This window comes from Coniophora puteana, assembly GCF_000271625.1.
Source record: "Coniophora puteana RWD-64-598 SS2 unplaced genomic scaffold CONPUscaffold_17, whole genome shotgun sequence".
NCBI lineage: Eukaryota > Fungi > Basidiomycota > Agaricomycetes > Boletales > Coniophoraceae > Coniophora > Coniophora puteana.
The window spans coordinates 1,059,127-1,086,926 of NW_006913069.1; the positions used below are offsets into that span (position 1 = coordinate 1,059,127).

At 54.9% G+C, this 27,800-nt stretch overlaps 10 protein-coding genes across 10 annotated transcripts; 7 read left to right on the forward strand and 3 right to left on the reverse strand.

Moving 5' to 3' along the window:
• Positions 1–429: 429 nt before the first annotated feature.
• Positions 430–2,541, forward strand: CONPUDRAFT_132279 (uncharacterized protein; the record flags this gene model as incomplete). Its single annotated transcript, XM_007776570.1, has 4 exons — positions 430–768; positions 827–1,062; positions 1,113–1,540; positions 1,664–2,541. 4 exons carry the CDS (start codon positions 430–432, stop codon positions 2,539–2,541), a joined length of 1,881 nt encoding a protein of 626 aa, XP_007774760.1.
• A 271-nt stretch (positions 2,542–2,812) lies between these two features.
• CONPUDRAFT_159500 (uncharacterized protein) lies at positions 2,813–4,421 on the forward strand (the record flags this gene model as incomplete). Its single annotated transcript, XM_007776571.1, has 3 exons — positions 2,813–2,994; positions 3,818–4,292; positions 4,332–4,421. The coding sequence occupies 3 exons, from the start codon at positions 2,813–2,815 to the stop codon at positions 4,419–4,421; spliced, it is 747 nt and encodes a 248-aa protein (XP_007774761.1).
• A 41-nt stretch (positions 4,422–4,462) lies between these two features.
• On the reverse strand, positions 4,463–5,040 carry CONPUDRAFT_159501 (uncharacterized protein; the record flags this gene model as incomplete). Its single annotated transcript, XM_007776572.1, has 3 exons — positions 4,463–4,535; positions 4,602–4,933; positions 4,990–5,040. 3 exons carry the CDS (start codon positions 5,038–5,040, stop codon positions 4,463–4,465), a joined length of 456 nt encoding a protein of 151 aa, XP_007774762.1.
• Positions 5,041–6,440: 1,400 nt separating this feature from the next.
• On the forward strand, positions 6,441–6,657 carry CONPUDRAFT_159502 (uncharacterized protein; the record flags this gene model as incomplete). The annotated part of the gene is made up of 2 exons (XM_007776573.1): positions 6,441–6,539; positions 6,589–6,657. 2 exons carry the CDS (start codon positions 6,441–6,443, stop codon positions 6,655–6,657), a joined length of 168 nt encoding a protein of 55 aa, XP_007774763.1.
• A 450-nt stretch (positions 6,658–7,107) lies between these two features.
• CONPUDRAFT_140215 (AAA-domain-containing protein) lies at positions 7,108–10,077 on the reverse strand (the record flags this gene model as incomplete). Its single annotated transcript, XM_007776574.1, has 8 exons — positions 7,108–7,293; positions 7,706–8,314; positions 8,370–8,549; positions 8,570–9,025; positions 9,075–9,466; positions 9,526–9,654; positions 9,707–9,872; positions 9,991–10,077. 8 exons carry the CDS (start codon positions 10,075–10,077, stop codon positions 7,108–7,110), a joined length of 2,205 nt encoding a protein of 734 aa, XP_007774764.1.
• Positions 10,078–10,519: 442 nt separating this feature from the next.
• CONPUDRAFT_159504 (uncharacterized protein) lies at positions 10,520–11,486 on the forward strand (the record flags this gene model as incomplete). The annotated part of the gene is made up of 3 exons (XM_007776575.1): positions 10,520–10,708; positions 10,764–10,988; positions 11,055–11,486. 3 exons carry the CDS (start codon positions 10,520–10,522, stop codon positions 11,484–11,486), a joined length of 846 nt encoding a protein of 281 aa, XP_007774765.1.
• A 2,496-nt stretch (positions 11,487–13,982) lies between these two features.
• CONPUDRAFT_66380 (uncharacterized protein) lies at positions 13,983–15,476 on the forward strand (the record flags this gene model as incomplete). Its single annotated transcript, XM_007776298.1, has 4 exons — positions 13,983–14,054; positions 14,092–14,365; positions 14,413–14,557; positions 15,215–15,476. Coding segments are annotated over 4 exons (753 nt in total), but the record flags the coding sequence as incomplete, so codon positions are not given.
• A 1,915-nt stretch (positions 15,477–17,391) lies between these two features.
• CONPUDRAFT_38117 (uncharacterized protein) lies at positions 17,392–18,033 on the forward strand (the record flags this gene model as incomplete). The annotated part of the gene is made up of 1 exon (XM_007776256.1): positions 17,392–18,033. A coding segment is annotated over one exon (642 nt), but the record flags the coding sequence as incomplete, so codon positions are not given.
• A 5,601-nt stretch (positions 18,034–23,634) lies between these two features.
• CONPUDRAFT_159506 (uncharacterized protein) lies at positions 23,635–24,775 on the forward strand (the record flags this gene model as incomplete). Its single annotated transcript, XM_007776576.1, has 4 exons — positions 23,635–23,895; positions 23,947–24,370; positions 24,517–24,590; positions 24,641–24,775. The coding sequence occupies 4 exons, from the start codon at positions 23,635–23,637 to the stop codon at positions 24,773–24,775; spliced, it is 894 nt and encodes a 297-aa protein (XP_007774766.1).
• Positions 24,776–25,617: 842 nt separating this feature from the next.
• Positions 25,618–27,225, reverse strand: CONPUDRAFT_77576 (uncharacterized protein; the record flags this gene model as incomplete). Its single annotated transcript, XM_007776577.1, has 6 exons — positions 25,618–26,045; positions 26,104–26,172; positions 26,223–26,412; positions 26,459–26,667; positions 26,722–27,006; positions 27,078–27,225. The coding sequence occupies 6 exons, from the start codon at positions 27,223–27,225 to the stop codon at positions 25,618–25,620; spliced, it is 1,329 nt and encodes a 442-aa protein (XP_007774767.1).
• Between the last annotated feature and the right edge of the window lie 575 nt (positions 27,226–27,800).

Below are 27,800 nucleotides of genomic sequence, written 5' to 3' on the forward strand. Positions count from 1 at the left end.
TAGTACTCAGCACTCACATGAGATGTTGGTTTCGTTAGCTGTCGATCAGAGAAAGTTTTGTACTCATATCATGCTTGGATGATTCATGCTCATGCGTTTGTTCAACTTCACCTGGTGAGCATGAGGAATTATTGATAATAAAGTAATGGAAAAGAGGCTGTGAAGTGGCTGTGCAAAGTTCGACTTGACGCAGTTCGGCTGATTGCCTCCTCTCACAAACACCCATCGCGCGCCGCACCAATTGGGGGTCAGCGTTTTCTGATCTTGTGTCAATCTCGTCTAATCATGGATGGACTATATGCCTATGACATGGACGCTACGTTGCACGCACCCGAACCTTTGCGATCTGACAATCTCAAGAGACTCTTTGAGAGGCTAGCCGATCCGCACGAAGATGCGATCTTTGTGCAGAACTTTGCAGTGTGTCCTATGTTCAGTACCTCTTTTCGCTGCTATGGAACTCACAAGTCCCGAAAGGGGAAAATCCAACAAGAATTCGCTGACAGTGGGAAGCTTGTCAACGATGAGGGTCACAAACCACAATTCAGCTCCTTTGCCAATTCATGCCTTAAAGCGGGACTGGTAAGAACAATGATGGCGGTCGCACGAGAGGAGTGGTCGACTCCAGATGTACCGAACGCACGGTATATCGCACAACATCATGCACTGGAAGGTCTTTCTCACTTGATGCGGTCCGGAGATGTGTCGGAGCGCCAGAGTTTGCTCAGCAGTATGTTGCAGGAGGATATTGTGGGCCTGTGCTTACGGGTGAGCATGGTGGTTGGCTTCCAGCGCTCATATTAGCCGATAAAGCACTTTACCATAGAATCTGCAACATCGGTTGTGGCTCATGCGCCAGCTAGCCGTCAACACTTTGCAAACCCTTGCATCGGACTCTTTTCTAGCAGCCAATGTCCCGGCTTCCACCGCTGCCGACGTCATAGAAGGAGTCTGTCTCTACACGCTTGACGGACCTGGATTTGCGATCTCCCAGATGAACGACCCGGAGACAACGTGGCAAAGTCAAATGTTCATGGACAAAGAAGACGTGAGTGCCGCAAAGTCTTCTACGACTATGGCTCGTTTTTACTGCATCCATAGATACCCTCAAGTATCTCCAGCAGGTATTGCCAAAGACTCTATGAGTTGACTCGGGGTAGTGCCATGTGTACAGCACATGACCTCCTTTCCACACACCCTCCTCCGACACAGGAGTACTGTTATGGTATTCTCGGGAGGAAACCGGATATCGTCGACCTTCTCCTGGATTGTGCGATCCTCGACCGACAACCATGCTACCCCGAAAGCCGGACGAGCTCGATAGCTTGCGAAGTGTTGTCTTTGCTGTTTCAATGGCCTAGGCACATAGTACCCGGTGTTGTAACGCCGATGGACAAGGCATTCAGATTGCAGGAGTGGAAATCCATGTTACGGTCACTGTCGATCCTGACATCTTGTCAGGACTGGGTGGAAAAGCTTACTGAGGTATGGATGCGTCTCCAAGAGGAGGATCTGATAGAACTTCAGAGGCAAGGACTCAGTGATCAGGTCAGATCATATTACTGATGGTAGCGATGGATTCGTATAGCTACTTTGCGACGGTCAAGAAAGATTATGGTGAAATGAAACCGCCTGATGAGAAAGAATTTGAAAATGTTCCCAGTTATCGTGGTAAGTTACTTCACACAATCAACCCATACACTGGATTCACAATTCTTTTATCCCACAGGAACGTCTCGGATCAGCATACTCCGGGTGATCACCACACTCACGTATGCGGCTGAATCATGTGGTGTCACCAATGTGCAGGTTGAGTCTCTCCTCCACGTCGCCTATGTGGCTTCTCGAACCGTCAAACCCGTCGGAGAATGCGTCGCCGGGAGGGACATGCTTGACTCTTTAGAAAACAGACACGAGATCTTCCGCCCGCCTACAATCTACTTTGCAGATGTGGCTAAAGAGCCTGCAGTGGTAGGTCCCGAAAGCATCCTGGGGCCCACCGCTCTCGTTCGCTTGCTAGTCATTCTCGCTCAGCGTAAAGCGCTGGATGGTATCCAGAAGCTGCACAAAGCACCAATTGGGCTCTCCCCCTCAACGTCTCTTGATCATATCCGGCAAATCACACACCCAGAAATCATCCACAGGGTCATCACGATGGCTCAGGCGCGTCTTCGTGCTCGACTAGACAAGGGTCGCCAGCGAGTAGCAATAAGCAAAACCGACGCCGATTATCACTACTCCTGCGCCGCATTTACGAGCGCGGCTGAGCTTGCCACGGCTCTGGTTTCGTTGGACGTGCATACAGATGGGGCGTACAGGGAAGACATACGCGGCGCGAGGAAGCAGCTTGTTATTTCTTTGGGGAACGCGGCGCAGATGACGCTCAACATAAGGCGATATCAGCGGGCACTCCACTATGCTCTGGGTGCCGTTAGCGCTGCGGAAAACATCCCAGAGGATGAAGAACTGGACCCAGAGATTACGGAGAAAAATAAACGACGAATTGACCAAGCTCACTCGGGGCTACAGTGTAACCGGTAACATTGATTTCTTGGTTTGTACGAGCTGACTGTCATGTAATACATCCGCGTTCTCAACATCTCATGATTATGGGATTCTACGATGCATCCGAACCAAGACACATACATGCGGAGACTCTCGGGTTCCCTCAGAGGTAAGTACGCAATAAAGTATCGGAGACCTTTTGCACCTGGCTCGTCTCCAGCAGACCCGCCTTAACACACACGTCCATAAGAAAACGCCACTACTAGTGAAAATAACAGCTGTTCAAACCCATCCAGCACAGCCGCTAATGTCTCTCCTCATCCTCTCCTTCCACTCTACCTCTGTAGTCACCGCAAGCCCATTGAACACAAATAACCTATATGTCATCCTCGGATCGACTCCCTCGCCCATCCCGCGCAGGCGTACATCATGCAGCGCTGCTGAGACTGAAAACGTGCCGAGTATACCCATCGGGCGCCAGAATAACCTGTTAGTAGGCCGTGTCCCCAGTGAGATGAATAGCTCTCGGAAGAGCTGGTGCCATCTCCTTCCCCAAAGCTCGCGTAGTGACGTCGAACGTCAGGGTGCGTCGAACAAGGGCGGCCACTGATCCGGAACATGCCGGAGGAGGAGGACGGCGAAAAACGCAATACAAGAATATAGGAGCAACATGAACGCGAACCCCGCAAAGAGAGAGAGACATGCGTCAATCGGGCAGCATGCAGGTATGAAATGACAGGGGACTGAGAGTCGTCGGAGATAGTGCTGCCGGGAGGGAGACCATCAGGGCGGAGATAACGTAGCAGTGTCACGGCGACGTCGAAGGCTGTGGCGTAAATGAGAGTCCGCAAAAACACCGTGGACAAGAATGTAGTCCTCGTGGTCTTCGAGCAGTTCATATCAGCACGCGGCTTCCCACCGGGAACCCATCCTATGTTGCGCAGATCAACCATAAGATCTAGGGCGTCCCATAACGTCCTTTTTAGAGGCGGCAAGTCAGAAGTTAGGGGATAAGCAGGCCAACCGAAGGAGTCACGCTGCAGGTGCGTGTCCTCGACTGTCCACCCGGAGGTCTGCATCGCTATCACGAGCATCGCGGGCTGCAATAATCCCGAGGAAATAGGAGCATCCTGAAAGTACGGTGATGTAGAGTGCATAGAGAACGCGTCGGACGAACGGGAGGGATGGATCGAAGATGGAGTGACCGATGGTGAAACCGGTCGCAGAAAACAACGTCGCAGCCGCCGTAGAGCAGTCAATGAGACAGCAAGAAAGAGATTGAGGGTGGTCAAGCAAACGAACCGCAACCTAGACTGTTCGGGCCCCCATCGCGCACCTGCTTCCAGCCCCAGTTCCACCCAACGCCCAAGCGCCCGCATCGCCATACCCAAAACCACACCTATGTTCGCCCACGTCAGCGCCTACTCCTCCTCCGCGCTGCCCAAGTCAAGCAAATCATCCACAAGAGCGACGAGCGGCCCGCCCGCCAAAGGCGCATACTCGATCATACCCGGGACGTTGCTCAGCTCGCGAACGGCGTTTTCCTCTCCCTCTCTCTCTGCCTCTCCCCACCGACCACGCTCCTCCCATCCCGATCCCGGTTCCATAGCCCGGCGACCCTCCCAATCCTCTCGCTCGCCCACGCGTCAAACGCCTCGTCAAATGCCCCTCCGCCAGACGACGTTCACCTCGCCGAGCTTTTTCGCCTGTGCAGCGAGCGGAGGAGCCTCTGCATCGTGAGCACTTCCATCTCCGAGGACGAAGACAGGAGCACGGGGTTGTGCTGGGTAAGCAGTAGGCGGGCGAGGAGTTTGAAGCGCGCGTAGCCGAGGTCAGAGGGTGCTGAGGAGAGGCACGCCGAGCGCGGGCACGGAAAGGGCGCAGGCGAGAAAGGCGCGAAAGGCAGAGGCGGATGACGCTGAGATTGTGGGTTTGAGTATGAGGCGAAGACAAGGGCTCAAGTGTGTTGCAGGAGGGTGGACTGAAGTGCAGGGATTAGAGGGAGAGCGGGGAGGTGCGTGAGGAGGGTGCTGAGTTATTCCGCTTTATAGAGCGACGTCAATGAACATATACGCTTAACAGGAGGGTCGACGCACCTCATTCTAGTTCCTTGCCTGACTGAACATGCAACGCCGCACACCAGTAGCATTCGCTTCAACCTCCCCTTCTCTTGATCTCCTCCGTCGATGCTCGCGTCGGTAGACGCGATTGACGAAACATGCGCGCCGAGATGTGTGACGAGCGCGTTCGCGAGAGGTGTAAATTGCTCCGGATCTTTATAGTGAAATACGAGCGCAGTAATGTGCCTGCGAAGTAGCGCCAGAACCGCTTCCGCATATTCTCCTGAGCTCGTTGCAACGTCCGTAAAATAGTCTAGGATAGGGCTGACAGTCGATGAAGCAGCAACGTGGAGAGTTCGCGAGGCGCTCTACAGCCCGGGGTCAACTTCCTCCAACCTAAAGGCAAAGGAAAGCTAAAACGAACCTTGCACCCATCGACAACAACCCACGCAGCCGTGTCTTCAGCCGGGCGCATTTAACCATCATCGTCACCGCAGCAGTCTTCGTCCTGCGCACTGCACCCGCCCACTCCTCGGCGACCGCTCTCCCCGTCTCCTAGCCGCACCGCACGAGCGCCTCGTGTATCGCTGTCCACGTCTCAAAGAGCATTGTCCGCGGGTGTTCCAACCCACCCGCGTGATCGCACAAGGAGGTGCCGGAACGCCGACGATAACGCGGCAAGGAGCGCGGTGAGCACTTGTGGCTCGATGCCACGCGGAAGGAGGGCGCTGAGGGTGGAGAGAATGGATGTGTATGAGGAGACGGTCGTGCGTAGGTCATGAGCTAGTTTTTGAAGGAGGCTTTCAGTGTAATGCAAAGTAGCGATTAGCTTGGTTCGTGAAGAGGTGTAAGGATACTACGTACTCGAGCAACGCCACCGATCCGTCGTCATTCGCACTTTACACTGCTTCCGTCCATAAATTGATGATCTCCTTCCAGTGGAGGGCAGGGCGGGCGAGGGACGCCAGGGACGATGAGCGGGGTAGGGGAGGGTGGTGGTGAGATGGTCAGAAAGGAAAGGCGTGGGAACCCGCGCGATACATTGATATGGTAAATCGCGATGGGGGTACAGCCACCGGCCAACATGTCGGAGTAAGCCCTTAAATTTGTGAGCAATAGCCTAGCATTACCCACTCCCAGATGCTAAGCCCTGTCCCTCACGAATTCGCCAATATATAGGCCAACGAAAAATACGAGTAGTAGCTGAAGACATACATAATGATCATCAGACCGTCCAATTCCCTAATGGCTACATCTAAAGTTTGATAGTCGTATACTTCGAGGAGTCGTTATCCTCAAGATGATCAAGTCTGGACCGCACGCCGATGCATTGACGGAAAGACCTTCAGAAATCCACGTTCGGGTGAGTCATATGTAGTACCAATGATAATTACTCATGTTTGGAACACTAGAAAGCCTCGAGTTCAAGTCCGAGGCACCAGCACAACAATTCACCGGATTAATGCGTCCCGACTCATCTGCCACCAGATCGCAGCTTCTTTCACTCCATCTCTCGGAGTTCCGTTATCGGGAAAATCGTCGTCTGAAAGCGTCTCGAGGGAGAAGAACAAAATCTGTTTGGTTCATCGTGCTATGGTAAAGAGAACCGAGACATGTAAAGAACACGGTGTGGTAGTACAGTAGGTGGGTTGTGATTTTCGGTTGCCGAGAATCCCCTGACCATTACTTCAATGTAAAATCAGCCGTAAGGATCGATCCGAAGATGGGATAAGATTTGTTGCCATGCACCATCTTCTGGCGATGATTTACGTGCCCTGGCCCGAAGCCTAAGGCAAAGAGCGTATAGACAGCCTCGGATTCAGACGTCCATGCAGCATCCTCGTCTCCGATATTGCAACCCTCCATAGTACCCTCATGCCTTCTCCCAGCTCGGAGACGCCGTCTACGCCGACCCTCTCCGCTCCGCTGGATGAAGGAGGATGGCCAGAGCTATACCTCACCTGCAGCGAATTGGTAACCTCCGTGGCCTCCGATCCTATCTGGTGTTTATGGTTCTGTTTAGTCGTCCTCTTCATCAAAGGGCGAGCTGTATCAGTTCTTCGAAGGGCATGCAAACACCGGCAACATATAAAAAGAGGTGGTGCTTATACCTATTCTTTTCTTTCTTTTCTCTTTCCTTCTCTCTCTCCTTTCCACACTTAGAGCCAGGTCCGCGCACCTCCGGACCCTCCGAAGATTTCGGAGTTTGCTCCACGTCTGGAGTTACCTCGGACCTCTTATGTTTCTCTTCAAGCATTACTCCCGACAACATTCGGACTTTGTGCAGACCATGCAGACGCTTGACAGCAGCACTGTACTACCTCCGTGACAGCAGATGGTTATCAGTAGCATGATCAGGATCCGAAGATTGCTGGAGTTGTTTATATACTGAGCGTTTCGCATCCGAGGCGATGAAGTATGCGAGACGGTCGGTGTTGGATCAGGATATCAGGCGGTACGAAATGTTCTCGCAGGTATGTCTATTTTCATTTGCTGTGAGGTTGTGGTGCGTGGTGTTGACAGGGGTTTTTTTCTCCATAACCTACAACAATCCCGTGGATTCGGCAACAACTTCCGCTTCCTCGAGGGCGAGGGTCAGCCTGGCGCCTGCGGCAATGCCCCCGCTCCGTCGGGCAACGCGGGCTTCGCGGACGACACGCAGGACGACGACTTGTACGCTTAAGCGGCGGTATAACGCATGAGTGATGTACGGCGGCTGATGATTAGACTGCACGATTCATAATCTTCTCTTTGCATGGTCCCAAAGTTGTATCATACACCAGCTTCTTTGAATGTGACATTTCTCTTTGAAGATTATTCCTTGTTACGCGTGGGCTGTATAAGGTATATCAAGTGTCCGTGTTGTGGACACAACAGGGGGCGGTACTCTAAACTCCTAAATAGCTCCGGAACTTCGGACGGGGCCGGAGGTAGGTGGAACGGAGCGGAGCGTAGGAGCGTCAAAGCGTAGTAAGCGTACAAGTGGCCGAGGCCACAAGGCTAGGTGGTGGAGGATCTCAACAAATGCCGGCGGTAAGCATGAAAGCACTAGTCCCAATGACCAAGTCAATAAAGCATCCTATCTACTACAAAGTGAATGTGCACCTAGTCCCAATGACCAAGAGGTCGAGATGGGGGACTTCGAAGTGCTCCCTCGTGATTTCGGGCACGGGGTCCTCCTCCTCAACGTCCTCTTCCATCTTCGTATCCCCGCCCTCGACTGCCTCCTCTTTCTCGCGTTTCTCACGCTGCCGCCGGATGTCCGACTCGATACTCTCCCGGATCGCGAGCTTCGCTGCACGCTGGCAGACCTCTGTCAGATCTGCACCCGAGAAGCCATGCGTCTGCTTCGCGAGGAACTCCAGGTTCACCTCGGGCGCTATCGGCGACTTCTTGAGGCACGCTTTGAGGATCTGCAGGCGCGAGCTGTCGTCCGGCAACGGGATGTAGATCAACTGGTCCAGACGGCCCGGACGGAGGAGGGCTGAGTCGATCTGGTCGGGACAGTTAGTTGCGCCAATAATAAACACGTTCTTCTTCGAGTTCATGCCGTCCATCTCTGTCAGGATATGGTTGAGCACACGGTCGCCCGCGCCGCCCGCGTCACCCGACGAGCCGCCACGGGCCTTATCGATCGAGTCCAACTCATCGAAGAACATCACGCATGGTGCGGCGGCGCGAGCCTTGTCGAAAACGTCACGGACATTGGCCTCGGATTCACCGAACCACATGGTGAGGAGTTCAGGGCCCTAAAACATATACTTCATCAGCGAGTGATATAAGCGGGGTTAATGGGCTACTTACCTTGATGCTGATGAAGTTGGCATTGCACTCATTGGCGATAGCTTTCGCCAACAGCGTCTTACCCGTACCTGGGGGACCGTAGAACAAAACACCCTTCGACGGCGCCATACCATACTTGAGGAACTTTTCGGGGTGGTCGACGGGGTATTGCACGGTCTCCTGGAGCTCGGGCTTGACCTTCTCGAGACCACCCCGACGACGGTCTCGCGGAGCGCGGACGGGTTGGACGTGCCAAGTGCGAACCAGAAGTTCTCCATCGTAACACCGAGCGAGTCGAGCACTTCCGCGTCGATGGTGTCCTCGTCCAGGTCGATAAGGTCCATCTTCTCACGGATCTGCTGCATGGCAGCTTCCGAGCAAAGGGCAGCAACATCAGAGCCGACGTAGCCGTGGGTATCGGCAGCAATCTGCTCGAGGTCAACGTTGTCGGCAAGCTTCATGTTCTTCGTGTGGATACGGAGAATCTCGAGACGGCCAGTGGGGTCCGGGATACCGATGTCGACTTCACGGTCGAAGCGACCGAAGCGACGGAGGGCAGGGTCGATGGAGTTCGGACGGTTGGCGGCAGCCACGACGACGACGTTTGAGCGGGCCTTGAGACCATCCATGAGGGTGAGCAGCTGCGAGACGACACGACGCTCGACTTTTCCGTTCGTCTACGCATATAGTGAGCACGGTCCGCGGCTGAAGTAACGATTCGCGCACCTTTTCACGCTTGGGTGCGATCGAATCAATTTCGTCAATGAAGATGCTAGCCGGCGAGTTCTTCTCCGCCTCCTCAAACGCCTTCCGCAAGCTACTTTCACTCTCACCCGCCATCTTGCTCATGATCTCCGGGCCGTTGATTAGGAAGAAGAACGCGCCGGTCTCGTTCGCGACGGCTCGAGTCATCAGTGTCTTACCGGTACCTGGCGGGCCGTACATGAGGATACCTTGTAGGGGCTTGATACCAATTGACTTGAAGAGCTGAGGATGGCGGAGGGGAAGCTCGACGAGCTCGCGAATCTGGGCCATCCGCTTGCGGCAGCCACCGATATCGTCGTAACCCACATCGGCGAGGTTAGCCTCCTCATCTTCGCGCTTTACTGGGTCGCCCTCTGAAAAGTCGATATCAGCAAAAAGTGGGAAATAAAAATTTGGACGCGATCGCGCGTACCAGTGTGAATAACGGGGTCCTGGGCAACAATACAGAACTCAGCGGGATCGGTCTCGATGACCTTGAACTCCGCCGTCCGCATGCCACCACGAACAAGGAAAGTATCGCCTTTGCGCACTGGACAGTATGCTACACCACAAATTAGCATCGGCTCGTCCAATCGGCTCGGAAACGCGCTCACCTTCGAGGAAGTAGGGCTTGAGGTAGACATCAAAGATATTGCCGCTGAGGCCCTCGATCGAGTCGTCGAAGGGGAGAACATGGATACGCTTGCCGTACTTGATGTCGAAGCACTGGTGAACGCTGACGAGATCGGCGAGCTTGACGCGGAGGTTGTTGCGCGCGACCTTGCCAGGATTACGTAAGCTCAGCGCGCGGACTGCGACATAGTCCGCCGCCGGTGGAAGTAATAGCCGCCCGTCGGTGGCTATGCAATCGCGATTTACTATTTGTTTAGCGCTCTACAGATTCCCACGGCTTTCCCTTCTCCGTTACACCACCATCTCGAACACCGTACTTGTCGTCGCTGGTATCATCCACACAGCAAAGCATAGCTTTCGCTTCTGCCTTGCTGTATCAGCTTTTCTCCTTCTCTGAGTCTACTCTCCGCGTCGTCCTTCGCGTTCGAAATTTCTCTCAGGTGGGTTGGGGGTAAGCGCCACACAACGATCGAGTCGTCGAAGGGGAGAACATGGATACGCTTGCCGTACTTGATGTCGAGGCACTGGTGAACGCTGACAAGATCGGCGAGCTTGACGCGGAGGTGGGTTGGGGGTAAGCGCCACACAACATACGCGCGTTCGTAAGGTCTTGAGAGGCGCGTTCCGACGCATGAGTACTTTGAGGCAGCGATTATACGCGTCTGATATCAGCGCGAACTGAGTTATCGTACCGTGCTGAGCACTACTTCTACATAGGTTCACCATCCTCCGTCGTCGTATAAGTCGTCCCCCTTCGGGCGTCCTCCATTTCCCGTTCCTCATTACTCCCGATCATGCCGCCTTCCACCTCATCAGATAAATTGCCGCAATATTACCCTAGGTTTAACACCCCAACGGGCTGCCCTCGAACGCCTACAGAAATCACTCAGGTGGCGATGATAGCCGACTTCCGTATTCGCGCCGCTCTGTCCCAGTGCTGGGACCATAACTACTTCCCCCCCGAGGACTGGGACGAAGAGACCGTGAGTTGAGTCAGTTAAATTACATAATTTCCGCTCTGACGGGCGAACTGAACAGAGAGACGCTGTGTACATCGTGTCGCGGTTCTACTCTCCCCAGACGAACACGACCCTACCTTGGTTCGACGTCGTCTCGCAAGATGGAGCCAGAAAACCATGGGAAAATGGTTTCGAGCTCACACGGGAATGGCTAGACGAGCATCCAAGCGAGTGGGAGGAGTTCTGGCCGGGTCTCGAAATTGGAGGGAACAAATGGTGGAAGGAAGCCGAATTTGAGGAAGAGGTGCGCATGAAGCTTGATGTTCTGCATTTCACTTAATAGCCACCATGCTAACCGCGTTTGACCCAGGCAAAACTTCAAGCCGGACTCTCGGAAAGGGGTGATCTTAACGTTCGTGCTCGCTCTGTTGCTCGCATCGAATCGCCTCCTTCTGCGCATGTTGCTAGCTCTTCGTCGCCCCCCCCACATATCCCAAACCATCCCTCGGTGTGGCCCTCCGAATTCTTTTTGCAAACCCCAGGTGCTGGCCCGTCCTCCGGCCCTGGCCATGGGTATGATGCGGTTGCAGAAGATGACGCAAACACCACGACGAACCCGAGGCAGAATGAGAATAGAGGAGACGGCCGTCGTACAGAGGGTGAAGAAGTCGAAGAGAACGACTTCAACCTCGACGATTTACAGATGGACTACCCGCCCTCCCGAGAAAGCTGGCGGCGTCTTTGCAGCGCCGTCGGTTTTCTCCTTCAAAATGAGGCGTCGCGTCCCCGAGAGGGCCATTGATCAGACATATTACGATCCATATAGCTCTGGCGTATGGCAGAACAATGAAAAGACCGGGTAGAAGAAGCAAACAGAAATGTACTGAATAGATGCGTGACGTAGGTAGAATGGTTCTGAATATCGTAGCTGATATTACTGTAATGACATCTGTACCAACCCTTTTTATCCGCCCATGTAACCCTCTAGTTTACCGAGTCAAGCGCGACTTGTGCTCCTTCACGCGCTGACAAGGCGACATAGCCTGCGCCCTTTCAGAAGCCAATGCCCTATTCGGTGACAATAGATGCAGAGAGGACAGGAGCAAGGTCTGAGAAGAGCGTCTGCAGGTCTGTTGACGTCGCGGTGTATAGCAAGTTGGAGACAAAGAGGGTCGAGCTATGTCATTTCGGTTATGTGCCTGACGCTATAACGTCTAGGTTACCGCTCACCCATGCTCTTTTTAGGTTCCGCAGAGGACTAGGCCTCATTTCCAGCTCGCGCCTTGCGTCTTCCAACCGATGTTTCCATGATCTCACTGTGCCGGAAGATGCGGCCCGGAGTCATTCCGACCCCGAGCCCGAGCAGTGTGTCGGAAAAATCGATTTTGGGTTGCAACCGTAAAGTTCAAAAATGGTTTAAACGTCATTGAAGCGAGTTGCTAGCTGCTTGCAACCCCTCCAGCAACCATTAAGCGCGTTTTACTCAATTGCAGGCCATTCTAACCGAGTTGCAACGGGTTGTAACCCCCTTGCAACCTACTTTTAATTACGACTCTTCTCTTGGATCAGGTTATAAGCACTGCTCTGAGCCTTCCGGTTGCAAGCGGTTGTAAGGCCTCACAAGCGCTTAGAACCGGGCTACAACCGATGTACAAGATTTGGGACAATTATTTATTATTGGCTCATCGCCACCCGAATCGCGTAAACCTCGGCTATGCCGGGCTCGTCTTCTTTGGTCAGGACGGAATGGCGGAGAACATGACGGAGGTTTTGTCTGCAAGAGAAAGCGCAGATACTCGAACTGTGGAGTGGCACGTTGACACGTTCGGCTGGAACGGTGCCAACGTTACCCTTCATACGTCCGCTGGGCGAAGTAGCATCTGTGACTGGCATCACCATCGATGCGCCACTCCTCGAACGAGGCCACTGGACGTATTCCTCGACTTCCCCTGGTGCGATGGTTCGCAGAAGTTCGAAGCTCCGTTCGTCGGGTACTTTAAGTGAAAGCGACGATGTCCAGGCCCGGGTCGAGCACACATTGGTCAATACCACGCTCTTTGCCTCAGTCGGTGGAGATGCCTTCAACTTCACATGCGACGGTCCCGGCACGCACGGGTACACACTCCGCCCTTCGTCATTACAGTCATATTCCTTCTCCTTCACGGTTGATTACTCGTTATCAGGAAACGATACGCTACCAAGCGCGGGGACTGTATTTTCTCATCCAGCGAACGTATGAGATGCGTGCTGGGAGGAAGGAGGGTTCGCGGACATCACCAACACGCAGGACAGCAGAGCGCAGGAGCTGCAGAGATAGATCGTCCTTTCGCGGCATTCGATGCGACTGCAGTGAACGAGGCAGGCGACTATCCATCGCAGGAGGTACACTTCCACCACGATTATTTACTCATGCGTAAAGCATATACTGACCGTCTGCTCCCTGCAGTCTGATCTCGTTAACAACGGCTGGGTAAGCTCACCACTCCTCCATCACTCCCCTTCTTACCGCCTTCACTCGTTATAGTACGGCAAATTCCACCTCGAAATATTTACTTCTGGCACAGTTTACACTGGACCCTCTGGTCCAACACCGACGACCTCCTCGCCCGCTCCGCCCCAGGAACCTACATCCGCTTCCTCTCCATCTCTCTCGCACGCGTGCAAGTGCAACAGGGCTGGCCTGCGGGCAGCGCACGGTAGGGCAAGATGTCCTCGCCCTCTGGCGCGTCCGCGCGGCCTGGCGAGATCAACGAGCTCCTCATCTGGCAGCAGCTGCACCGGCTCGTGTTCGCGGAATACTTCTACCGCGCCGCCTCTGCGTCACCCTCACGTGTGGCGGAGCAGAGCCAGGTCCTGCAGGACTGGCTCCCCGTTCTCACCGCGACCGCCAACTGGATGGTCGACTTCACATGGCCCAACGCGTCCACGCATGTCTACGATCTTGGCCCGCCGATGCTACACCGGAAGACACCGCTCACAATGCCACCGTAAAACCCGCGTTCGAGCTTGCGTACTGGCGCCCCGGCCTCGAGCTCGCGGCTGCGTGGTTCGAGCGCCTCGGAGAGCCTGTGCCTGCGCTGACCACTCTTCCCTTGCGCTCGTCTCCCCTATCATCGAGCGTGGTGTCGATACCAAGAAGAAGGCTGATCAGGTTGTTGGTAATCTTGCTTCGCTGACGGACTCAAAGAACTTCGTCCCCTAACTTAACACCCTCTTGCCGATGGTCCACGTCGTTCTCGTCGATCCGGTCCCAGAAGCTTGCGCAACAGCGGCAAAGACCCTCGGCACCCTCGTTTAGCGACTCGGCGAGGTCTACTTCCCCAACCTCGTACCAGGTCTTCTACGGACGCACAAGACCGACGCATCAGGCGTCAACAGGCAAGGCGCTGCTCAAGGTCCCAGTGCAGCCCTCGCGCCTGGGCATGGAACGTCGAGAGGTTCTGCTCCCCGACATCATCGCGAACGCACAGTCGCCGTTGAGCACCGTCAAAGAGGGTTTCATGTCGCTGCTTGTGTTCTTGCCTGCAACGTTCGGAACGCGATTCCAGCCGCACTTGCCCAAGATCATCGCTCCCATTCTCGGAGGTCTATCCGACCAGGAGGAGTTCATCCGAGAGGCGGCTATGTGCGCTGGGGGAATGGTGGCCACAAACTACTCGAGCAATGCCATTCGACTTGCTGGTTCCTGAGCTGGAGGCTGGCATGTTTGGGTAGCGCATTCGGGTGAGTATTTCTCTGCACGCCAGACTATGCTGGTTACGCTCCTACACCTCCCCTACAGCAATCGTCCATCACACTCGTTGGAGATCTTCTCTTCAAGGTATCTGGTACCAGCGGAAAGAAGGAGATCGAGGAGACAAGGGTGGCGAAGCAGTTCTAACCTCTCGCTGCACACGCTGAATCGTCCAGACGCGTTCTCATTAGGGTGCTTGCCGGGTGTCGTGATCGCATCCTTTCTGCTCTCTATCTCGCCAGGCAGGATATTGTCAATGTCGTGCGCCAGTCGTCGATCCACATCTGGAAGGCACTTGTTCATAAAACACCACGGGCGGGTGAGATTATAATCATTATTCACCCTTTTCGTGCAGCACTTTGCTGATTGGGTGTTGAGTAGTTCGCGAGATTCTGCGTGAACTTGTTGGTCGGGTCGTCAGATTTAGCTCTAGCAACGAGTTTGAGCAGCGGGAGGTGAGTCATGTTGCTTTGACCCGTTATTAGCTACGTATTGACACCAACTTACTCAGACTGCGATGCGCACGACCACGGAGTTGACACGCAAGCTCGGAGAAAAGATCCTTGGCGATACCATAATTCTCAAGACCATGTCGACATCGTCAAACTCGCGCACTTGTACAGGTGTTTGCCTGATGTTGTGCGATGTCATGTACGTTTACGTGTGCTCTCACGCTTTCCCCGCAGATGCTAACAACGCGGCAGGGAGAATTCAACCGGCAGCCAGGGCGGGGTACGGGGGTCCTCTGTTGTCTCCATCGTGCGTTCGTCAGTTGTGGACAATGACGCTTCTGTTAGCACAACCGCCGCCAAAGCGTTTGACACCCTTCAAGAGCATCTGGGCGGGAGAGCAATCAACCAAACTATCCCAACGCTGTTGGAGGCGCTGCGGCAGCCAGGCAAAAGCTCTGGCACAGCACTTCAGGCACTCAAGGAGGTTGTGTCGGTGCGTCGAATCACTAAGACTCGTGGTGGAGCGCATATGGCTAGTTCACCATGCACAGGTTCGGGGGTCTACGGTTCGCCGTTCTCATTCCTACCCTCATTGCGACCCCGATGACCGCGTTCACGCACGTGATTTGACATCCCTCGTTATGTGGCTGGCAACGCACTTCGCAAGCGTCTAACCGTCGTATTCAAGTTGAACGCCCTTGCCAAGGTTCTCGAGGAAGAGAAAGGCGAGGAAGTTGTTGAGGTCGTTGAAGAGGCTCTTACTTCTCTTCTAGAATATATCGAGGGCGCCGAAGAGTTGTACACCCTGATGCTCCTCTTGCTTGGATGGTGTGTGTCAGACTTAAGGTCGTCCGTTTACATATTAATGCTTTGTAGGGCGAAACATGAATATCTGAAGAGACGTATCGGTGCATGCAACATATTCGCAACGTCGCGAGGTCTCCAAGCTGGATTCGTCACTCTACCGCGTCGGCTGGGTCCGTCAACTTATCTCCCCGTTCGACGACTCTGTGGTTGATTTCCACGCTGCCGCCTGGAAGTCCTTTGACGCGTTAGTCAAGTCCTTTCCGAAAGATAAAGTCGAGCCCCTCGTCGAGCCCCTCCGCCGCCATCAATAGCACTGGTGGTCCTGGAAAGAACGTTCCTGGCCGGTCTCCCGCAGGGTGTTGCCCCCACCGTGCCGATCATCATCGCAAGTCTGACAACGGGCGACAACGAGCAGCGCGAGAACGCAGCCTACGCGATCGGCGAGCTCATCCAGCGTACGGATAAGGCCACCATGAAGCCGTTTGTCGTGCCCTTCACCGGTCCCGTCATTCGTGTGGCGACCCAGGCGGCGACGTGCCCTCCAACCGTCAAGACAGCGATCCTCAGCGCGCTTCAATTGATGCTCTTGCGCATCCCCGTGCATGTCAAGCCATTCTTCCTACAGCTGCAGCCCACGTTCGTTAGGTCGGTCGGAGACGTGTCGAGCACTGTCGTTCGGACAAGGGGTGTGGAGGCGCTCAGCGTGCTCATGCGCAAGCAGCCGCAGGTGGATCCCGCTGTAACGGAGCTTCTGGCTGGTGCGAAGGGAAGTGATGATCGCATCTAGCTCCATGCTTGCTCTGTCGTATGTCGTCCACAGCTCGACCATCCATGGATACGGGAAGGCAAAGGAGTCATCACTGACGCCTTCCGAGAAAGTCACGGAGGTGAGTACACAGAGAAACATCGCCCATGGCAGGCCTGACACTGTATTTAGATCCCTATAATCAAGTACCAGCCTTGGCACAACATCCTGACATCCTCGGCCCTGTCGTAACGTATGAACATTCTTCCCTGTATTATGCTTACCTCTCTAACCCTGCATTTTTCAGGGCCAGCCTCATCTCTGGAACCCACAATCTCCTCTTCATCTCACGTCATTCTTGCCGTTATATCTCCAGACGAAGGCCACTCCTACGCTCCTAACGCAGACAATAACCACTTTCAAAAGCTTGGCGTTCTCAAGGACGTTGCACTCAAAATCAAAGAGGTGGCTGAACTCTCTGGACCCCCGCAAGTACGCCATTGCAGCTATCCAAGAACCAGGGCTCAACCCCTTCACTAACCTTACTCCGGCGGGATCACACTGGACTGCGATATACCCGCCCACACACCACGCCAGCGGTGGCGGCCGCACCAGGTCGATCACGCTGGTCAGCAACGACCTCCTGTCCAAAACGCACTGGAATATAATCCCCGTCCCACACCCCGATATCACGGCAATAGATGCGGATACGGGCTCAGGTATTATTCGATTTTACAATTTATACGTAGACGGAACCCATGACGGGGCGCTAGACGCTCTCGAGGCTCACCTCCAGGCAGAGGAAGAACGAGACCCCACACCATCTGCACCGGCGCCTGACCACATGGTCTGGCTGGGAGATTTCAACCGTCACCACCCCATGTGGGACGACGCAGCTAATGACCATCTCTTCACAGCTTCGAACCTCCGTGCAGCGGACCGCCTGGTGGCGGCGCTCGCGGACTACAACATGGAGATGGCTCTTCCCCAGGGCATACCCACGCTAGAAGCATCGTCGACGAGCAACTACACTCGCCCCGACAACGTCTTCTGCAATGCAGAGATCATTGACCTGTTCACCGAGTGCAACGTGCACCCGGAGTTGCGTCCCATAAAAACGGACCATCTACCTATCATCAGTCGTCTCCGTGTCGAGGCCATGGCAGCACACCCCATTTCGCGTCGCAACTTCCGGGCGACGGACTGGGACGAGCTCCGTAAGGAGCTTCGCGCTCGGCTCCGTCTTTCGCCCCCACCTGAAACGATCGCTGATGAAGACCACTTTTACAGATACTTCGACCTTGTCACGGGGGCGATCCAAGCAGCGGTAGCAGCCGCGGTCCCCCTCGCGAAAGTCTCACCGTTCACGCGCAGATGGTGGAACGCGGACCTAACCGCACTGCGGACGGCGTACCGCCGGTTGCGGGGCAAGGCCTTCCGCCGTCGTGCTCGACGCAATGACCCGATCCACGAGGAGTGCGCCCACGCGCACACCGCGTATTCCGATGCAATCGACGCTGCAAAGCGGGCGCATTGGGAGGAATGGCTTGAACGCGTCGATGCTGACTCTATATGGACGGGTCACCGATACGTCAGCCAACCCCCCTCAGACGGGAGCTACCAGCGAATCCCCACACTGGTCGACACAACGGACGACGGTGCGCGAGTGCCGGTGAACGACAACGAGGCAAAGAGCGACTTGCTCTATCGCACTTTCTTCCCGGCACCGCCGCCGCCAGCTCCGCCCTCCCAGGTGCCAGCACCCAACCCTCCCGAGTCGCCCTTGGAGTTCTCCCAGATCACTGATCCCCAGATAAGACGGGCGATCCGGAGGCTCCACCCGTACAAGGCTCCGGGTCCGAATGGGGTCGCGAACGCGGTATTCACACACACTGAGGATGAACTGGTGCCTTACCTGGGCCCCCTCTTTCGTGCCACCTTCTCGCTCGAGGTCTATCCCACCGAGTGGAAGAGACACACTACCATCGTGCTGCGAAAGCCGGGTCGGCCGGACTACTCACTGGCAAAGGCGTACAGACCCATCCCGCTGTTGGACACGCTTGCGAAACTCCTCTCGTCCTGCGTGGCGGAGGATCTCGTCTACCTGGTTGAGACTCACAACCTCCTCCCAGCCAACCACTTTGGTGGACGGCCGGGACGCACAACGTCAGATTCACTCCACCTCATGAGCAAGTTCATACATGACGCATGGGCACACCAGTATGAGCACTTCGTCTCGGTCCTCTTCCTGGACGTGAAGGGAGCCTTTCCTAGCGTCCACGTCGACAGGCTCCTCAGTGACCTGTCCGACAAGGGAATTCCGGCTGAGTACGTGGGGTGGCTACGTCGACGACGATTGACAGGACGGGTTACCTGCCTGGCCTTTGATGACTACACGTCCCCTGACTTCTCCGTACAAGGCGGCCTCGACCAGGGCTGCCCGCTCTCTCCCATTCTGTACATTTTATATAACTCGCCCCTCCTCACCTTGCCCGACGCTAAGAATGGCGAGGCGGGGTTGGGATTCATTGAAGACATTGCCTTTTTAGCGCGGGGCACCACCATCAACCAGGCCAACGACAAACTCCGACGACTGATGGAGAAGCAAGGCGGCGCACTCGAGTGGGGCACGACGCACACGTCCCAATTCGAGCTAGACAAGACCGCACTATTGTGCCTCACTCGCCGCACCCTACCACACGCCTCGACGCCCCACACTCGCATCCCTTACCCACGCCCATCGATCACAATCGGCGGCCACGAGATCAAGCCCACCTCGTCCCACAAGTTCCTGGGCGTCATTATTGATGATCAATTACGTTGGAAAGAACACGCCGCGCACGCGCTCGGTAAGGGCATGACATATGTCCTCGCCTGCAGTAGATTAGCGAACGCTGGTAAGGGTATCCGGGCCGCTTTCATTCGAAGACTCTATATTTCTGTTGTTATACCAAAACTACTATACGCCGCTGATGTGTGGGCTACCACTTCCCTAGCGCAGGGCAATGGGCTAGCAAAGGACCAGGACGCCGCGGAACAGCAGGATTCACAAGACCGACCACAGGCACTGCGCCCCCAGCGCATGCGGGTGGTGGCTCCCTCCCTCCCACGGGTACAGAGGATCGCCTCACGCCAAACCACAGGTGGAATGGGCACTACCGCCACCGACGTATTAGACTACCACGCCCACCTCCTCCCATTCCCTCTCCTTCTTGAACGAACCTGCGCCAGGGCGACTCTACGCCTCGTCACCCTACCACCATCACATCCGCTCCACCGTCATGTCGCACAAGCAGCCCGAAAACGCAGACACCACGGCTCTCCACCCCACGACTTGCTCCGCCACTTCGAGCTCCACCCCCGGGACTTCGAGGTCATAGCGGCCGTCCGACGCGACCCACGATGGGAACCTGCACATGCCATCGTCATCCCCAAAGACAAGGACACGGCGACCCAAGAACACGCCAACGACAAGGCCGCCATACGGGTGTACTCCGATGGGTCCGCGCACGATGGAGGGGTGGGAGCCGCTGCGGTCATGATCCGAGGCGCGAGGGTTCGCCAGTTGAAGTTCCACCTCGGGCCGACCACTCGCCACACCGTCTACGAGGCAGAGCTGGTCGGCTTACTCCTCGCCACCCACCTCTTAAAAACCGAACTCACGAGGAAGAGGGGCACATCATTCATAGGGGCGGACAGTCTGGCAGCCATACTGGCAACCAAAGGGCGCACCTCCACACCGGGACATTACCTGGCCGACGCAGTATCGCAGGCCTTTGACGAACTGGTGGACGACGGACGCGATATCTGCCTGCGGTGGACGCCGGGTCATGTAGGAATCGACGGAAACGAGAAGGCGGACGAAGCTGCGAAGCTCGCCGCCGAGGGAACCTCGAGTCACCCCAGCCGCCTCCCCCGGTTCCTGGTCAAGCGGAAGTGGAAGACCCGCCCCGCCTCTGCCAAAACCCTCCCAGCCAGCCGCTCCGCGGTGAAACAGGCGATCAACGCTGCCATAGCCAAGAAGGCGGTCGCCGTCATGGAGCGCTCCCCCAGGGCGTCCCTTATCACCCAATATGACGCCGCGTTCAAATACTCACGATTCATGACCTCCATCAACGACCTTCCTCGGCGACCAGCGGTGACGCTGTTCCGACTACGCGCCCGGCACATAGAACTCAACTCGCACTTGGCGAAGATCGTCCCCGGTGTCGAGAAGGACTGCCCCCACCGCGGCGAACCTGAAACGGTCGTCCACTTCCTGCTGCGCTGCCCTCACTACCGCTCCCAACGCGCGCGCCTCGCACGCCGCTTCCGCTGGCTCCGGATCCCCCCCATAGGCGAACTCCTAGGCGCCCCCAACAACCGCAGCGCCCTCCTCGACTACGTCAACGCCACCGGTCGGTTCACGAAACCTGCCCCCCGCGTCCTGTCCAGCTAGCCCATGCCCTCGCCCCACACGTCAGGTAACTTTTCCTTCTTTCGTAGCACCCTCACTCCCATCACGAACACATTCTCCTTCGCACGTTACCGCTCGCCATTGTTTTACTCGACCGCCCTCCCTCTTTTTATGCGAGCACCCTCCCGCTTCCCCCCACCTTGGCTGTTCACTTGAAACGATTGGATTGGAACTCCCTCCCTTCCTTCACGCTCTCTTCGTCCACGCCCGCTCACACTACACCTTCCCATCCATTCTCCACGCCTACTCCTAAAACATATCACCACCTACTATACTTTAACCACTCCTCCTACACCTTCACACTCCCGCTTATGCTCAAAGGGGCCATTGTTTTTCACGTTTCTCCTCCTAGGCCCGGAACCCTAGTCGAACACCTAGTCAGTAGTACTCCACATGTCTACCATAGGGCGAGGCCCTGCAAGACTTATAAACCCTTGATTTAAAAAAAAAAAATCAAAGAGAGCGCCGCCAATGAGCGTCCCATCATAGCACGTCCAGCTCGCGAAGTATGTGATATTCTAAAAGCTTGGGGTGCCCACGATGAAAGCCTGGCGGACTTGTTCTGATTCCAATCTTATAATGGTAATCATTTTTCGTTGACTTCGTACACACTTACATAGAGCCACGCAAGTGGTTGCGTCAATGGCACTGCGCATCTAACGGATCAAAATTTATCTTACTAGATGTGTGAGGCGGTTCATCGGTCAATTACGACACACACTCGATTTTCATCATGGGGAGTTCATGATGAGGGGTTGAAAGGTGCTTCTGCATGGAGTATCCCTAGCCTACCAAACTAGCTCGCCTCACCGGCAGCGCGTTCATCGGCTCTTGTCCTAACTTCAGGCTGGTCCAAAATGTGTCCCAGTTTCTCGTTTCCTCCTAAGCGTGAGACTCCAGATCATATCCAATCCCTGCAAATATCAAGCTAAGATGGTAAAGATCAAGAATGGAGCGCGAGATATCTTGCCTGTTTCTCGGTTGTTTGAATGACGTCAAAGGTGTAATCAATCGGGCGTGTCCGGGTCCTGAGGTACTCGATAGTGTGATGTTTGAGTGTTGGCGTAGAAGGGCGCTTCTGCAGAACGTCTGAACAACGGACTCGTCCACCAAATCCAAACTGATATAGAACGCATATGCTTACTCAGGCCTCAGGACTTATGTATTGCTGGTGTCCGCTCGAACACTGTGAAGTATCGGAAAGGACTCGGAGAACTTTCCCTCCGTGAGGTCTTCTGCGAAACCATGTCAAACGTTTGTTGCGGAGGATCCGATGCTGGCTCGTACCTCCGTGCTCTGTAGATTCATTTAGTGTCCTGTATCTGAAGGTAGACGGCGAATAGGTTTACCAGGGGTAGTCTCTGTAGCCCCAGTGAGCATGGGGCTCCTGGATGGACTCGGCTCCATCCCGGGGGTAGCTGCAAGCAGCTTTGTCAGTGCTCTATGCCATGATAGTTCGCAAGTAGTACGTTGCCATGTTGTCCAATCGCTGAATGAGTTCGGCTCAATCCCGGGGTTCGTTGCAAACACTAACTTTGTCAGCGGTATATGCCGCGACCGAGACAGTTGAGAGGTACCTTGCCGTATGTCCAAGCTCGACACTGACGCCCTGGGTGAGCGAGTACCAAACAGGCCAGGGTTGGAAGAGTAGGGCTCGGGCTACTGGGTGGGCTCGGTCCGAGCTCAGGGCTCGCCGCAAACAACCTTGTTGGCGCTGCATGTCGAGTTCGCGATAAATGATAACTGGGACTTATGTCGCCGGGACTCCCAGCTCAATACTTGCTGTCTTGGAGAGTCCGTGGGCCCAGGGACAACGTCTTGACCGGGGACAATGAGGTTGGGTTCGGGGCTAGCGGAGGGGCATGGTATGAACTGAGCATCCGCTGCGAGCAGCCTCGTCAGCGCTCCACACCGCTTGATTTCACAATTGAGATAGCCGGGACTTACGCTGCCATTCTGCCCAACTCACCACCCGCAGCGTCGGATCCTTGAGCCTTGCCTCAAGTTCAGGGACGTTCTGCGGACTCGGGCACTGGACAGGTCTTCACTAGCACTTCTTGACCTTGCGCCAAGCATCCTGATAAATAACTGCTTCAACACGCATACAAGGGGATATACACCGACTCTGTCTGAGCAACCGCCTTCTGCTACTTCGGATTGGTACGCCCCAGCTAGTTCTTCGTCATTTTCGGCTTCCCGTTCTCCTTTCCGTTGATGTCGTTGGCCGCTAATCCCGTTGACACCTTCCATCGTGCCCGGCAATCCGTCTCCTACACACAGACACTCTGACTAGCTGTCCAGCATGAGCATTCCTCGGCTGTAGCTCATTCAGTCGAGATGTTGCCTACCTTGTCTGCTTCATCCTGATTGAGGTGTGAATTTATAGGACCTAGGTCAGGGCAAAAGAACATCCATTCGTAAGCAGTAAGAGTGAAAATGTAGTCATCCGTTGATTTTGAGTCTGAAGCGCTATGTCTCACCAGACTTTCGAGTAGATTTTCAACCGTTGTAATATAGTTGAAATGAATAGGGGAATTGCATATCCAACCGTGTGTCAGTCGCGTGTTCGAGGCTTCCATGTGCGTTCTCCACTAGCACCTACAATATTAATATAAAATTGTTTGCCCAAACATATGTCGCGACTGTACATAGCCTATGTGCCCTGACGTACGTCCTGTCTGAACCTCCTAAGCGAACGCCGGGCCCTTGATCTTGCCTCCCATCACTCCCCGCTGTGCTCACCCGCTCACGCTCATCATGCCAGCCTCCGACCGCAAGAGGAACGACCTCGTGGTGTGGTCTTGTCGCTCTTTCGGGTGCTACAAGGGACCCAGAGGCTATACCCTGCAGTCTCAGCAGGTTGCTACAACCCACGCAGCGCAAGACGATGCTCGGGGGCTAACCAACCCCGAGCCATCCGAGCTTCAAACGCTCATGCCAACGCTTGAAGACCACACCGCTGTCCAGGCTACCGGAGATGTTGGAGGGATGCAGGACAGCGGCGAGGATGACTTCGAGGTGCGTTGTATACATGCACTGAGCCAATGAACCCAACTAACAGCCTTGAAGCCTGAGGATTATTTGATGGACAACCTGGTAGGCATTCAAGATGTTCTCGACCAGGAAGACGGCTATTCTAGCGACGAAGAACTCATCAACCACCCGGTAGACGTTGAGGAGGAGCCAGGCCACGGCAGCGATGACGATCAAGAGCCGCTAGACGATCAAGTGCAGCTGGGAGATGACAATCAAGCGCGACCGAAGGACCATGGTCAGGACGAGTCGCAGGTCTACGAACGACTCCACGAAGCCCTCGAGGACTTCGACTTCTCAAACCTTGACGACATCGAGTTTCCGAATCTCGACCCTCGGCCAGAGGCGTTCGACGACCGCCCCTACGTTCGCAACGCGTACATCGAGGCCTTCATCAGTGTCGCCTCCTCGAGGCGATGTGCCGTGACATTCCCGGCCTCGAACTCCCCGGTCTCGACAAGTTCGCGCACACTATGCCCACTGTACTCAAGCGGCTGGGCCTTTCCACGGTGAACTTCATTGTTTACCTGTCCATTTGCCCCGAACGCTGGGCAGTCCATCATCCTTCCACATTATCAACACTCACATTCCCCGAATGCACCTCAGAAGACTGCCCCGGCCTCCTCTATAGCGAGAAGGTGCTTGCCAGCCACGTCATCAAGCGCACACCTGTCAAGATAGTGCCATACTTGAAAAAAAAAAGTTTTCGTGATTATTCATAACCTTGTAGCGTGCACTCCATAGGATTCTGCTGCGTCCCGGCAAGTGGGATCAGCTGCAGCACTGGCGCAAAGACGGCGATGAACCGGGCCCAGCCCCACCCCTCAAAGCAACCAGTTACGACGCCTTTGTGGATCCAACGTAGCCAATGACGGACGTGTACGATTCAGGCAGGTTGGCAGCGACGACGCAATCCCGAGAGTCAGTGGGGGGTAGAGGATGTCAGTATTCTTGAGCTAGCTCAGCGGTTTGTCTCGTTGCCGGGCGGATTGGTCCTGCAGTTTAACATCGACGGTGAGTTCATAATCTCTATATCTCTTCTCCACCCCCCTTTACCCGTCGAGCAGGTTCCACATCAGATAGCATATTGCCTACGTATTTACATGCGGATCTCACAGGCGATGCCCAGGTTTAAGCCTATCCCCCCGCTCCCTGCAATAAAGTTGAATAAAGATGCGACACCCTCCTGGCTGGTGACGTTGACAGCTGTCAATTGCCTGTCAACTACGGCAAGGCCCGTGATTGAGCCGCTGCCTGCCGCCGCCTCTCCCGCACCACCCTTTGCCGTCGTTGTCCCCAGCGCTTTGACCTATATCCCTTCGCGGCCGAGGGGCACGCTTCCCATCGTACCAACACATATCAGATCGTTCTATACTATACAACTTGCCATACTAATCCAGGGGTTATGTTCATTGTATGCAGCATCGAACACCGACTATGACCAGTGCTAGTGATGACGTATCTAGCTATAAATCATAAGTGCCGATGCGTCAGCTAGCCACGCTTTGTTGAACGCAAACGCGCTCTTCATGTCACGTGGTCGTTGAGCCACGCGTTGAACCAGACGCGTCCGGATCTCATAGGCGCGGCTCCCGAAGTTACGAATAATTATTGTGCCGTCGGTGAGCATCATAATAGGTGGTTATAAGTTGAGGTATAACATTAGAGCAAATGAAAGAAGTATAAACATATTTTTAATACAACAGGCTACTCGTCAGATTGATAATCCTCATCATCGTCCTCATCCTCAGACTCGATGATGGCAACACTCTTCACCTTCTTTTGGCGACGCGACACGCAGCCCTTGGCGTCCTCATCCTGCTTCCTCTTCTTGTGCGTCTTCCCCTTGTCAGAGCGCGCCTTCCGACGCTTCCCGACAGGCTTACCCTCCGCCTCCAGCCTGGCCATTTCCGCGTGATGGGCAGCTACTTCAGCGTCGGTCATCTGAGCCCAGTGGCAAGCGCCAGATACCAAAGCATCCCGCAGTAGGATAGCCTCGTCAATGTTGTGGAGGACGTCAGATGGATTGCCTATCTCGATACTCGGTGGCCAGCCCTTGATCTTGATCTTGTGCGTGGCGGCAAACTTGTGAATGTTGACATAGTTCATCTTCGGTTTGGAGCGTGTGGCTTGCTCTGCAAATATACAATGAAGGTTAACATCGAGCAAGCGGAACGTGCGGGTGATACTCACGGAGCTTAAATGTGACCAAATGCGAGCACTGAGACTTGATAACCGAGTAATTGTTGCGCTCCTGAATATCTGATGGCTACATGAGCCGCGCACGAACGAGTTGCACTGCGAGTACTCACTTTTACTATTGGTGCATGACCACATGTCAAAAAGTCGAGCAACCTCGGCAGGATCCTTCCCGAGAATATCCTTGAAAATTTGGAGGGCGTGCGCATTGCCGTAGAAGTCCGTTGCAAGAGTGTCGTTGATGTGTGCGCGCGTGACGAAGAAAAAACCGAGGGTGCCGTTGCGGAGGCCGCCCGTGTCCAGCTGGATGATATGAGTAACAGTGAAGCGCGGAATGTGGACCACGTACTTCGTGTCGCATCCGCTTTGTGCTTGCAGTGTGATCCTTGGCTGCGCCCGTGTTCGACGCTCGCATCGCAGTACCCTTGGTGGCCTTCTTCTCCTTCAAGCGCGCGATGAGCGCGTCTTTCTCCTCTTGGGTGAGGTTACTGGTGCTCATGTCGTCGTCCTTGTCGAGCTCGTCCACGATCTTCCGCAGCCGCAACTTCACCTCACGATCTAGAGAAAAAGTAAACATGACCGGTTGCTCGAAGGGCAATAGTATAGACGTACCTTTGTTGATATCCGCCGCTTTAGCAGAGGTAAGAGCCTCGCGAAGGCTCGGTTCCCTAGGCGGCTTGACATTGATTTTCCCTCGAACCAGCCTCCGGAAGTAGTCTGTCTTGAGGCTGAGCCTTGCGGCCTCCGCCTTGATCTCGGCTTCTTCCCTGGGATGGAACGCCTTCACGGCGTCGGCGACCTCCATCTGGTGGTTACGGGCTACCTCAGCCGCAGCCGCGCGAGAGGCCTTCTCAGCTTGGGTCAGCTGCCTCTTCGTCTGCTTGCGGGAAGGCTGCCCTGGGTTACGATCGGCCCAAGAGTAGTCGTTGGCGTCGGGTGGGGATAGAGCCAGGGGGAGAGAGGGCAACACAAGGGGACGGGAAGGAGCAAGCACGTCCTCCAGGGGGGCGTCGAGAGGGGGAGAGGCAGTAAGGTGAGGAGATCCGATGGTGTGAAGAGGGGAGGGAGTGCCAAGAGGGGAGGAAGCGATGACTGGGGAGTGGACTTGGGTGACATCGAAAGGAGCGCTCACGAACGGGCTGGTCGCGGACCACCCCTCAGGAATTGTACCCGGTTTGCCGAAGACCGAGGTTTGGATGTGATCCAAGACCTCACGCTCCTCCGCACTGAAGATGGATGGGGTGAGGCCTGAAGGGTATGCTGGTGCGAATCGTGGCCGAACCATTTTTTAGGGTTAGGGTGGTAGCTTGCCCGACGAGCGAAGCGAGGAGGGTAAGCGTAAAGAGAAGAGGAGTTGAAACTTGGTCAACAGGGCTGGGGGATCTCCCCAGGCCAACCTGTTTCGTATATATACTCTTCAGGACCAAAATAGTTTCAAGGTGGAGTACCATCGGATGTCTGTAGAGAGGCGGGAGACGCCTCTACGGGTGCATCCAAATGACATCATTGTATAGGAATAGATGTTAGTAAGCGTTTCAGCTAAACTTAGCATGCTTGATGACTGATGTGAATGCCGAGGCCGATGCGATCGCATCGGGATTACCTTAAATGATATAATTCTCCCACAGTGGGAAAATAACCTATAAATAGGTGTTTCATGTAAAAATACCTGAAACTTCTCACGCCCTAAG